The sequence below is a fragment of the Hemiscyllium ocellatum genome, chromosome 9, assembly GCF_020745735.1.
Source record: "Hemiscyllium ocellatum isolate sHemOce1 chromosome 9, sHemOce1.pat.X.cur, whole genome shotgun sequence".
In the NCBI taxonomy this organism is placed as follows: Eukaryota; Metazoa; Chordata; class Chondrichthyes; order Orectolobiformes; family Hemiscylliidae; genus Hemiscyllium; species Hemiscyllium ocellatum.
In genome coordinates, this window is record NC_083409.1 from 105,549,393 (window position 1) to 105,562,650 (window position 13,258).

The following is a 13,258-nucleotide window of genomic DNA, read 5'->3' on the forward strand; positions in this document are numbered from 1 at the left end:
GAGGCAACTTTTTACCAGAGGGTGGTATGTGTATGGAATGAGGTGCTAGAGGAAGTGGTGGAGATTGGTACAATTACAACATTTGAAAATTCAGCTGGATGGGTATATGAATAGGAAGGGTTGAGAGGGATATGGCCCAAATGCTGGCAAATGAGACTAGGTTAATTTATGATATCTGGTCAGCATGTTCTACTTGGACTGAAGGGTCTGTTTCTGTGATGTACATCTCTATAACTCAAGGAGAAGGTTACAAAGAGCTTGATTTGGGATATTGTTAGATTAGATTCCCTGCAGTGTGGAAACAGGCCCTTTGGCCCAACAAGTCCACACCGACCCTCTCAAGATTAATCCACCCAAACCCATTCCCCTACATTTCCCTCTGACTAATGCACCTAACACCATGGGCAATTTAGCATTGCCAATTCACCTAATCTGCACATCTTTGGACTGTGGTATGAAACCGGAGCACCCGGAGGAAACCCACACAGACACAGGGAAAATGTGCAAACTCCACACAGACAGTCACCCAAGGGTGAAAATCGAACCTGGGACCCTGGTGCTGTGAGTCAGCAGTGCTAATCACTGAACCACCGTGCCGCCCGTGGACGTTAGACTTGGAGCTGATGGTACGAGAGAGAGACCAACTTGCTGAATATCTTCGCTTGGAAGAGAGTGGAAAGGATCAACTGGACAGAAAAACTAACAGATGTTAAAATGCTGAGGAGGCTAAGAGTGCAATGAAATGTGTGGGAAGAAGTTATGGACTGATTGAGATGGTGCCTGGGCACATCTTATGAGGAAACGTATGTGCAAGGAATGTTATGGAGGGAAGATTTCAAAGAAAAATAAAATAAAGGAAGCAAATATCATTGCTGCATGGTCTGAAAATTTAAGGAGGTAATTAGCAAATGCAAGAAAAACTGGCGCATTTTGACAGAATGAGCCTCTAAAGAGCGAAACGGCTACAATGAGCTTTGAACAGCACACACATGAAAAGTGTGATGGCAGTTCACAAAGCATTATCCGAGAGTTTACTGGTACATTCCACTCATTAGATTCATTTCATCCCCATTTAGCTCAAAATCGTTTGAGAGAAGTAAAAGCCGATAATGATCTCAGCGATGGGAATGGGACACCTGGGGTTTTGGATGAATAGTCCATGCTGTAACCAATGAGGTTTAGGGGTACGGGAGAGAAAGTGAGGACAGGTCAAAGAGGAAATAGGGAGAATTAATGTCAGATTAAATATACATAGCAAAATAAAGAGCGAGGGGAAAAACTGGGAGTGAAAAGGGACAGTATGAATAAAGAAACATTAAAACTTATAAAATTTTAAATTTGAAAACCTCTCGGTACAATTTGTTGCCTGAAGCAAAGAGACTGATCAATTGTTTACTTTCCTGAGCATGATATTACAGGGCATTACGGAAACACAAATCTCATTATTAAAAGAGTCCTTATGCTATTAAGTGCCAGCGTCAGACATTCTGTGGAAAGTTTATTTCGTTGTAACAATACACGGTGCTTAGTGCTCATGGGCAGGGTAATTTCAGCTTTTTTACAAGGCTTCATGATGGAACCATGGTATATTTCTTCCTTGCCATAACTTTGTTTTACACATTAACAGGAATCTCACCCATTCTCTCCAGAAACTGTCATGTTTTGCATTCTCTTCACTATTTGCATTGGCTTCAGATTTCCGCCAACTGTACTTTTTCTTTAAACTAACCACTCATTCAGCTCACTTGCTGTAAGCCTGCGCTGCTTGGAAATGACATGAACCATTTTTCTTTGTAATTGAGTCAAATTATTAGCATAAAATTTGCCTTTTTATTGCAGGTAAGCTTCTACTTACAGAATAGGATTTCCATTTGTCTCAGTGTAAACCCCAAATGATCCGCAAGTAATCTCCACTGCAAGTGCTCTTATTTAACCAGTTTTAAATTGCAAAATGTCCCAAGGCACTTTGCAGAATTTATTATCAGACAGAAGTTACACTGAGCCAGATAAGGAGGTATTAGGATAGATGACCAGAAGCGGGGCCAAGGAGGAGTGTTCGGAAGAGTGGGTTAAGTGAGAAGTGGAGAGAATAGAGCAAAGTGGGGATGGATTTCCAGAGCTCGGGACACTGGCAGATGATGAAATGACTGCTGACACTGCTCAATGGGCTGAATGGCCTACGTCTGATCCTGTATCTCAGGGAATAGTTCTTTAAACGTGAGGTATCGTGTAGTTTCAGATACTACACTTCAGAAGTGAGAGAGTCTTGGCTGCAACATCGTTCAGGTGACAAGTGAAACTGAGGTCGTGTCTGCTCTCTGAGGTGGATGACGCTACTTTCAAGAACATAGAATATAGAACATTACAGCACAGTACAGGCCCTTCAACCCTCGATATTGCGCCAATCTGTGGAACCAATCTGAAGCCCATCTAATCTAAACTATTCCATTCCCGTCCATATAGGTGGAGGTGGGTACTGCAGATGCTGGAGATTAGAGTCAAGATTAGAGTGGTGCTGGAAAAGCACAGCAGGTCAGGCTAGAAAATTGACATTTCGGGCAAAAGGCCTTCATCATACTCATCCATATTCATATCCAATGACCAGTTAAATGCCCTTAAAGTTTGTGAGTCTAGTACTGTTGCAGGCAGTGCATTCCACGCCCCTACTACTCTCTGAGTAAAGAAACTACCTCTGAGATCTGTCCTATATCTATCACCCCTCAATTTAAAGCTTTGCCCCCTCGTGCTAGCCATTGCCATCCAAGGAAAAAGACTCTCGCTGTCCAACCTATCTAATCCACTGATTATCTTATATGTCTCAATTAAGTCACCTCTCAACCTTCTTCTCCCTAATGAATTTAGCCTCAAGTCCCACAGCCTTTCCTCATATGACCTTCCCTCCATATCAGGCAACATCCTAGTAAATCTCCTCTGAACCTTTTCCAAAACTTCCACATCCTTCCTATAATGCGGTGACCAGAACTTTACACAATACCCTAAATGTGGCCGCACCAGAGTTTTGTACAGCTGCAGCATGATCTCATGGTTCCGAAACTCAATTCCTCTACCAATAAAAGCCAACACACCACATGCCTTCTTAACAATCCTATCAACTGGCTGGCAACATTTCAGGGATCAATGTACCTGGACACCAAGATCTCTCTGCTCATCGACACTACCAATAATCTTACTATTAGCCCAGTATTCTACATTCCTGTTAATCCTTCCAAAGTGAATCACCTCACACTTCTCCACATTAAACTCCATTTGTCACCTCTCATCCCATCTCTGCAGCTTATCTATGTCTCTCTGCAACCATAACATCCTTCATTACGATCCACAACTCTACCAACCTTAGTGTCATCTGCAAATTTACGAACCCATCCTTCTATGCCCTCATCCAGGTCATTTATAAAAATGTCAAAAAACAGTGGACCCAAAACAGATCCTTGCAGTACCCCACTAGTAACTGAACCCCAGGGTGAATATTTCCCATTAACCAACACCCTGTGTCTTCTTTCAGCTAGCCAATTTCTGATCCAAACCACTAAATCACCCTCAATCCCATGCCTCCATATTTTGTGCAATAGCCCACCGTGGGGGACCTTATCAAACCCCTTACTGAAATCCACATACACCACCTCAACCACTTTACCCTTATCTACCTGTTTGGTCACCACCTCAAAGAACTCAATAAGGTTTCTGAGGCATGACCTACCCTTCACAAAACCACGTTGACTATCCCTAATCAACTTATTCCTTTCTAGATGATTTTTAATCCTATTTCTTATAACCCTTTCCAACATTTTACATAGAACATAGAACATAACAGCGCAGTACAGGCCCTTTGATCCTCGATGTTGCACCGCCCTGTCATACTAATCTGAAGCCCAATCCACCTACAATATTCTACGTACATCCATTTGCCTGTCCAATGCTGACTTAAATGCACTTAAACTTGGTGAATCTACGACCGATACAGACAAAGCATTCCATACCCTTATTACTCTTTACCTACAACCGAAGTAAAGCTCACAGGTCTACAATTATCAAGGTTGTCCTGACTCTCCTCCATTTGCTATCCTCCAGTCTTCTGGCACTATTCCTGTAGACAATGATGACATAAAGATCAAAGCCAAAGGCTCTGCAATCTCCTCCCTGGCTTCCCAGATTATCCTTGGATAAATCCCATCCGGCCCAGGGGACTTTTCTATTTTTACACTTTCCAGAATTGCGAACACCTCCTCCGTATGCATCTCAATCCCATTTAGTCTAGTAGTCTGTATTTCAATATTCTCCTCGGCTACATTGCCTTTTTCTTGCGTGAATATTGACGAAAAGTATCCATTTTTGTGGAGATTTCCCTGCTGTACTTCTGTTTGCACATTGGCTGCTGCTCTTTCCACGATACGCCTCAAACAAAGTCAATCGTTCACGTTTTGGACATCCTCTGATGTAAAAATTGCAAGCCTCTCTTCCTTGCTGCAGAACCTTGCCGTAGATCAAAGCTGACTGGAATTTGAATGAGATGCTGGGAGCTGACAACATGAAAAATATTGACTCAAAAAAAAAGTGGCAGAGTTGAAGCATTCTTTGATGAGTACATGAGAAGTAAATGTTGAGAAAAGAGCACCACAAATTTACTTAAACTCTTAACAATCCCATGTGGGAAATACTATACCCACAGCACTGCTTTTCTCTCAAAAGGATATAAGAACTAGGAGCAGCAGTCGGCCATTTAGCCCTTTGAGCTGACAGCGCCATTTAGTACAAGCGAAAGTGAGGACTGCAGATGCTGGAGATTAGAGTCAAGATTAGAGTGGTGCTGGAAAAACACAGCAGGCCAGGCAGCATCCGAGGAGCAGGAAAATCGACATTTCGGGCAGGAGCCCTTCATCAAGAATAAACGTCGATTTTCCTGCTCCTCGGATGTGCCTGACCTGCTGTGCTTTTCTATCACCACTCTAATCTTGTACCATTTAGTACAGTCATGGCTGATCTCATGTTTCCCTCAACTCCACTTTCCTGCCCAACTCACCAACATCACTCTCTTTAAATACGAGCTCCGTCGTCCTTTTCAAGTGATGTGAGATGCCAAGGGCCGATGTCTCCATAGCGTGGAGCAGCTTTGTGGCACTTTTCCTCCTTTCCTTATCTCCAATTTCGTTCCACACCGCCATTTCATCTGGTTTTAAAAGATTGTTCACTGTCTTAACCAGTGCCTAGAGTTGGTGTGCACGGGAAAGATGGGAGTTAGTTTGACTTCCGACCCAGGGACTAAGAGAAAGTGAGGACTGCAGATGCTGGAGAGTCAGAGTTGTGAAGTGTGGCGCTGGAAAAACACAGCAGGTCAGGCAGCATCCAAGGAGCAGGAGAGTCGACATTTCAGGCATAAGCCCTTTCTGATAACACATTCCTGATGAAGGACTTATGCCCGAATCGTCGACTCTCCTGCTCCTCGGATGCTGCCTGATCTGCTGTGCTTTGCCAGTGCCACACTTTTCGACTTTCAATGGTAGGTATAAAGATTTCAAGTGCTCATCGTGTGATAAAACAAGAAGCACCATGCATTCTAACTAACCTACCTTCATGGTGGCATTGGTGATCTCTCTTCTGTCGGGTATTGTCTCGTTGATTGCACTCAGCGTTGGGATTGATCTTGAGAGGACTTCAACATATAAAAGGACATCAGTGGCTGAAAGGCCTCCAGTGGTGTTTCGAGCAATCTCCTCCAGAACAGCACGTGGTTCTTTGATGCTGCTAATCTATCAACAAAGACCAAACCTGGTTAATTGCCTCTGGAACTGATGCATGCTTCACAATACCATTCAGCTACTGGAATCGTGTTTGAACTGAAAAATGTGTTGCTGGAAAAGCGCAGCAGGTCAGGCAGCATCCAAGGAGCAGGAGAATCGACGTTTTGGGCATGAGCCCTTCTTCAGGAATGAGGAGAGTGTGCCAAGCAAGCTAAGATAAAAGGTAGGCAGGAGGGACTTGGGGGAGGGGCCTTGGGAATGTGATAGGTGGAAGGAGGTTAAGGTGAGGGTGATAGGCCGGAGAGGGGGTCAGGAAGAAGATTGCAGGTTAGGAAGGTGGTGCTGAGTCTGAGGGTTGGGACTGAGATAAGGTGGGTGGGGGGGGGGGGGGGGGGGGGGGGGGTGGGGGGAGAGGGGAAAAGAGAAAGCTGGAAAAATCTGCATTCATCCCTTGTGGTTGGAGGGTTCCTAGGCAGAAGAGGAGGCACCCTTCCTCCAGGTGTCATGTTGCCATGGTCTGGCGATGGAGGAGGCCAAGGACCTGCATGACCTTGGCGGAGTGGGAGGGGGAGCTAAAGTGTTCAGCCACGGGGCGATTGGGTTGGTTGGTGCGGGTGTCCCAGAGGTGTTCTCTGAAACGTTCTACAAGTAGGCGGCCTGTCTCCCCAATGTAGAGGAGGCCACATCGGGTGCAGCGGATGCAATAGATGATGTGTGTGGAGGTGCAGGTGAATTTGTGGCGGATATGGAAGGATCCCTTGGGGCCTTGGCGGGAAGTGAGGGGGGAGGTGTGGGTGCAAGTTTTGCATTTCTTGCGGTTGCAGGGGAAGGTGCCAGGAGTGGAGGTTGGGTTGGTGGGGGGTGTGGACCTGACGAGGGAGTCACAAAGGGAGTGGTCTTTCCGGAACGCTGATAGGGGAGGGGAGGGAAATACATCCTTGGTGGTGGGGTCCGTTTGGAGGTGGCGGAAATGACGAAGGATGATACGATGTATATGGAGGTTGGTGGGGTGGTAGGTGAGGACCAGTGGGGTTCTGTCCTGGTGGCGATTAGAGGTGCGGGGCTCAAGGGCAGAGGAGCAGGAAGTGGAGGAGATGCGGTGGAGAACATTATTGATCACGTCTGGGGGGAAATTGCGGTCTTTGAAGAAGGAGGCCATCTGGGTTGTTCAGTATTGGAATTGGTCCTCCTGGGAGCAGATGCTGCAGAGACAAAGGAATTGGGAATATGGGATGGCGTTTTTTCAGGGGGCAGGGTGGGAGGAGGTGTAGTCCAGGTAGCTGTGGGAGTCTGTCGGTTTATAGTGAATGTCCGTGTTGAGTCGGTTGCCCGAGATAGAAATGGAGAGGTCTAGGAAGGGGAGGGCGGAGTCTGAGACGGTCCAGGTAAATTTGAGGTTGGTGTGGAAGGTGTTAGTAAAGTGGATGAACTGTTCAACCGTGGGAGCACGAGGTAGCGCCGATACAGTCATCGATGTAGCGGAGGAAAAGGTGGGGGGTTGTGCCAGCGTAGCTGCGGAAGATGGACTGTTCCACATATCCTACGAAGAGGCAGGCATAGCTGGGGCCCATGCGGGTGCCCACGTCTACTCCTTTGGTTTGGAGGAAGTGGGAGGATTGGAAAGAGAAGTTGTTCAGAGTGAGGACCAGTTCAGTCAGTGGAAGGAGGGTGTTAGTGGAAGGGTACTGGTTGGTTCGACAGGAAAGGAAGAAGCGGAGGGCTTTGAGGCCTTCGTGATGGGGGATGGAGGTGTACAGGGACTGGATGTCCATGGTGAAGGTAAGGTGTTGGGGGCCGGGGAAGCGAGAATCATGGAGGAGGTGGAGGGCGTGGGTGGTGTCCCGAACGTAGGTGGAGAGTTCTTAGACTAAGGGGGAACAGGACCGTGTCGAAGTATGCAGAGATGAGTTCGGTGGGGCAGGAGCAGGCTGAGACAATGGGTCGGCCGGGGCAGTCAGGTTTGTGGATTTTGGGCAGGAGGTAGAAACGGGCGGTGCGGGGTTGTGGGACTATGAGGTTGGAGGCGGTGGATGGGAGATCCCCTGAGGAGATGAGGTTATGGATGGTCTGGGAGATGATGGTTTGGAGGTGGGAGGTGGGGTCATGGTCAAGGGGGCAGTAGGAGGAGGTGTCCGCGAGCTGGCATTTAGCCTCAGCAATGTAAAGATCGGTGAGCCAAACTACTACCACGCCTCCCTTGTCTGCCGGTTTGATAGTGAGGTTGGGGTTGGAGCGGAGGGAGTGGAGGGCTGCACTTTCCAAGGGTGAGGTTGGAGTGGGTGAGGGGGTGGACAGGTTGAGGCGATTAATGTCACATCAGCAGTTGGCTATGAAGAGATCGAGGGTGAGTAAGAGGCCAGCACGGGGTGTCCAGGTGGATGGGGTGGGTTGGAGGTGGAAGAAGGGGTTGTCAGAGGGTGGGCGAGAATCCTGGTTGAAGAAGTAGGAGCGGAGGCGAAAGCGGCAGAAGAATTGTTCGATGTCTCGCCGCGTGTTGAACTCGTTATTCCGGGAGCATAGGTGAATGAAGGTGAGGCCTTTGCTGAGGACTGATCCTTCATCCTCAGAGAGGGGAAGGTCTGGAGGGATGGTGAAAATACGGCAGGGCTGGGAGCTAGGACCTGGTGTGGGGCTGGAGCTGGGAGTGGGGGCGGGGTTAGGTGTGGGTCGGAGTTAGGCGTAGAGGCAGAGTTGGGTGTGGGGGCGGAGATCGGCGTGGAGGCGGAGACGTATGCGGCGTGTTGCTGTGCAGGTGAGTGACATCACTGGGGGTGAAAATAGATACGGCAATGGCAACTCCGGGGTGGAAGTGGGGAGACAGGCCGCCTATTTGCAGAATGTTTCAGAGAACACCTCTGGGACACCCGCACCAACCAACCCAACTGCCCCGTGGCTGAACACTTTAACTCCCCCTCTCACTCCGCCAAGGACATGCAGGTCCTTGGCCTCCTCTATCGCCGGACCATGGCAACATAATGCCTGGAGGAAGAGCGCTTCATCTTCCGCCAAGGAACCCTCCAACCACAAGGGATAAATGCAGATTTCTCCAGCTTTCTCATTTCTCTTCCCCCACCTTATCTCAGTCCCAACCCTCAGACTCAGCACCACCTTCTTGACCTGCAATCTTCTTCCCAACCTCTCCACCCCCACCCCCTCTCCGGCCTATCACCCTCACCTTAACCTCCTTCCACCTATCGCATTCCCAGTGCCCCTCCCCCAAGTCCCTCCTCCCTACCTTTTTTCTTAGCCTGCTTGGCACACCCTCCTCATTCCTGATGAAGGGCTCTGGCCCGTAACATCGATTCTCCTGCTCCTTGGATGCTACCTGACCTGCTGTGCTTTTCCAGCAACACATTTTTCAGTTCTGCTCTCCAGCATCTGCAGACCTCACTTTCTCCATTGTGTTGGAACTGTGTATTCCTTAAAAGATGCTTGGTATCTTCCAAACCCCATGACCTCCAACACCTTAGAAAGGTAAGGACTGCAGATGCAAAGGAACATTACATGCTTGCATTTTCCCCTCCAAGCCACTCACTAACCTGGCTTATAGCAATATCGCTGTTCCTGCACTGTTGCTGGGTCAAAATCCTTGAACACCCTCCCTTCCAGCTTTGTGGGCATCCCAGATGGACTCCAAACGGTTCAAGAAGGCAGTTCACCACAGTCTCCTTCTCAAAGTCAATCATGAATGTGCAGCAAATACTGGTCCACTCGCTCATATCAAGTGAATGAATGAATACATAAAATGAAGTGGTTTGATATTACCAGTGCACCTTGCCAATATATTTTTCACAAGTTAGGTATATTTTCCCTCAAAAGTGCAAATAATAGGTATCCAGAACTGAGCTGTAAGTTCTTCAATGCTAAAATCTATCTTCATTCTCTCAATCTCCCTCTCAGGGAGGTGTTTCTGACCCCACCAATTCCAGATTGGTTTGTGTCACCAGCGGTTATGTACAGAAGTAAAATGAGCTCTATGCAGGCTATTCAACTGCAGTAGGCATTGCAGCTGAAGCAGGCACGTAACATCGACTCTTTACAGCAGGGAACAAAAGATTATGATGTCAATGGGAATTATCTTTCCCAATTTTCTTTCTCCTGACTCTGTAGGCACCAACATTCAGAAGGACAAAGGCAACAGGTATATGGGGATATGATGGGATAGTGGCATATCCCATATGCCACTATCCCATATGCCAAGGGGACATAAATTTAAGGTGAAGGGTGGAAGGTAAAGGGGAGATGTCAGGGGTGGGTTCTTTACCCAGAGAGTGGTGGGGGCATGGAATGCGCTGCCCGTGGGAGTGGTAGAGTCAGAATCATTGGCAACCTTTAAGCGGCAATTGGATAGGTACATGGATGGGTGCTTAATCTAGGATATATGTTCGGCACAACATCGTGGGCCGAAGGGCCTGTTCTGTGCTGTATTGTTCTATGTTCTATGTTCTATCACTGGGCTAGTAATCCGTATACTTGACCGATACCTTATCAACGCATGTGGGAATCTCAATTCTGTTAATGAAGTAAATCTGAAATTGTTGAAACTCAAAAGGTTAGTAATGGTGACTATAGAGGAAGTCTCATGATGCACTGAAGAATTCAAGAGGCTTTAGGATGGTTCTTTGGACAGTCATGGTCTGCAAGGATATTGGGAAAAGGCAAGAGATTGGTACTAGATATTAGAGCCAATGCAGGCATGATGAGCTGATTGGCCTCTTTTTGTGCTGTAATAATTCTATAGTTCAATGGTATTGTCCCTGCCTCTGTGACAGGAGCTCTGGGTGAAAACCTCACTCCAAGATGTGCTGACCAAGGAACGTGCACTTAAAATATGGGACGGACAGGATGATTGTCAATCTAAAAATCTTTCCAACACGTCTATGGCTGATGGTAAGAGCAGGACAAGCTTCTCGTCAGCCATGCTTTATGAGGACTGGACCCATCAACATACAGCTCAGTACTTCCTGATTGTGATCTCATTTTGAAGGTTGAAAATTGTCCTGAGCCCTCAGTGAGAACTCCAAGGGTGGGATTAAGATGCTTGTGGATATTCAGTGGGGGGCAGGAAGACCTGAAAGCAGACGTTAGGGTAAGAAATTCTGATAGATTGGGGGCAAAGTTCTGTGGAAGCCATTGCAACCTTCGATCACACAACCTCACTTCACGACCCCAATCCTCACTTTGTGAGGCCTTACTGTAGTCTCTGACATTAAACTAGGAGATCTGTTCCAAGAAAGACTAGCTTCAGAAACATGTATGGAGTCCACCTGACATATCTCTAGGTATAGAGAGACTAAGATGACCATTGTCTGGTTCACAATCATCCTGGATGTAGGTTTGCTCGCTGAGCTGGAAGTTTCATTTTCAGATGTTTCATCTCCATAATAGGTAACATTTTCAGTGAGCCTCTGGATGAAGCTGGATAATGTCATGGTGATGCAACGTCTGAAAATGAACCTTCCAGCTCAACAAGCAAACCTACATCCAGAACCTCAACTTGAGCTACAAATCTTCTCAAAACCTGCTATCACAATCATCCTTTTCAGAAGGGAACATAGAATCACAACAGGACAGAACGTGGTCATTCAGCCCATCAGGTCCAAACCGAACATCTGTAAAGCAGTCCATCCAGACCGAGACCCAGCCCCCTCACCCTATTCTTGTGGCTTTACATTTACTATGGCTTACCCACCTAATCTGAACATTATGGGCAATTCAGGATGACCCATCCACCTAGCCTGCACATCTTTGGAGTGTGGGAGGAAACTGGAACATCCAGAGGAAACCCACAGGCACATTGTCAGCATAGAGTTTGCACAATCATCCAAGGCTGGAATAGAACCCAGGTCTCTGGTGCTGTGAGGCAGTAGTGCTGACTACTGAGCCACTGTGTGACCTACAGTGAACTGGTCTGTATATGGCTGGAGAACCACAACAGAGTGCCTGACTCTTAACGTCCCTCTGGAATGGCAGAGCTGTGCAACGCAGCTGTATAAAGCCGCAGTGGTCCAAACTATCGCTCACCACCATCTTCTCAGGATCAATTAAGGGTTGATCATAAACGCTGACCCCCATCAGTCATACCCATGGCTTGTAAATGGTTATAATTAAACACTACCATCTCCATGCCTCTGTTTCATGACATCTGGATTCATTCCTCCCATTGATCAACGAGGTCTTACCCTTTACCTGTCTTCACCTCCCCCCACTTCACCACTCTGTCCCCCCACACCCTTTATCTGCAACTCCCCCTCTACCTATCCCCAGTCCTGAAGAAGGGTTACACCCGAAACATTGAATTGTCCACCTCCTGATGCTGCCTGGCTCACCGTGTTCTTCCAGCCTCCTGCCTGTCTACACATGACATCCTTCGGCGGAAATATCCTTTCAGCATCGTCTGGCCCAAAATCCTGCCAACGTTGAGAGTACAGTCGGTTCTGCTAGAACGCGAGTTTCTTCAATGCAAGTTGGCTTTAATGTGATTGAAGAATTTAGACTGTCGTTTCCAGAACGCGAACTTTCCTTACTTGTATTGGCTATAACTCTATTCCGGCCCCATTGGTTTAAACAGTTCAGCTATGATGTGATTTTCGTATCACACGGGATCACACAGGAACAGAACTATTGCGGTATATCAGAACAGACTGTATACCTTCCCTTGACAGACTGCAAGATTGCTCAGGCAGCTCAGCATTGGCACGAGGAGGGAAGTGCAATAAATGCTGGCATTGCATTCCCAACCAAAAAACAAATTAAAGAATTTTAAAAACGCCACGCCTCAGCGAAGCCAGCCTTTTAAGAACCGGGCCGTTTAAAAAAAAATCCCCTCAGATTGCCACATCAAATTCAATGTGTGTTTTTCTCGATCGCAATTTATTGCTAAAATATGAGTTTGTTGCAAAATGACAGCAGCTTGCACATCAGGTCGCTCGACACACACTGTCTTGTTACAAAGCACAAAGGAACTTGTTTTTATGCATAGGTTTCTTATCGTATTCAAAATGTGGCATTACCTGATGCAAGGTATCATTAATCCTTCCAGAAAGACATTCATTATTTAAATGGCAGGGCGTCTCTGGAATCTCTGAAATTGCAGTGAAGAAATAAAATCATTAACTTCAAACATCATGTGTCCAACACATAGCTTGTATTATCGACATAACTGTCCCCATCAATCCCATTGTCATTCAGTTTGACTAATGCTGATCACTTGACATATCATTATCATATAACTAATAAATCACCCGTCAATTAACATCCTTGAATACAATTTGATTACTAAGTTTAAATTTCCAAACTGTGAGTGTTGTAGTTGAAGCATTTATTACGGAAATGCCCTCAGCTGCCTAGCAGTCAATCAGAAATTCATTCACTGATAGGGAAACACTGTTTATTGGATTAACAGCACGGAAATCACCAGAAAAACAGTTTTAAGCTCATCGCTGGGTAACTACTGTGGCTAGGTGGATAGCATTCTGAGTTAGATTTGCGCACATACTCCA

At 46.8% G+C, this 13,258-nt stretch overlaps 1 protein-coding gene across 1 annotated transcript in view; it reads right to left on the reverse strand.

The window, feature by feature from the left end:
- The window catches only part of adgrl4 (adhesion G protein-coupled receptor L4), a 163,738-nt gene that overhangs the window by 73,923 nt on the left and 76,557 nt on the right, over positions 1 to 13,258 (reverse strand). Inside the window, exons 4-6 of the mRNA XM_060830634.1 lie at positions 12,770 to 12,840; positions 5,586 to 5,765; positions 5,039 to 5,222 (exon numbers count right to left, since the gene is read on the reverse strand). Of these exons, the coding sequence (XP_060686617.1) occupies positions 5,039 to 5,222; positions 5,586 to 5,765; positions 12,770 to 12,840 (435 nt within the window). The remainder of the gene's footprint in view (positions 1 to 5,038; positions 5,223 to 5,585; positions 5,766 to 12,769; positions 12,841 to 13,258) is intronic.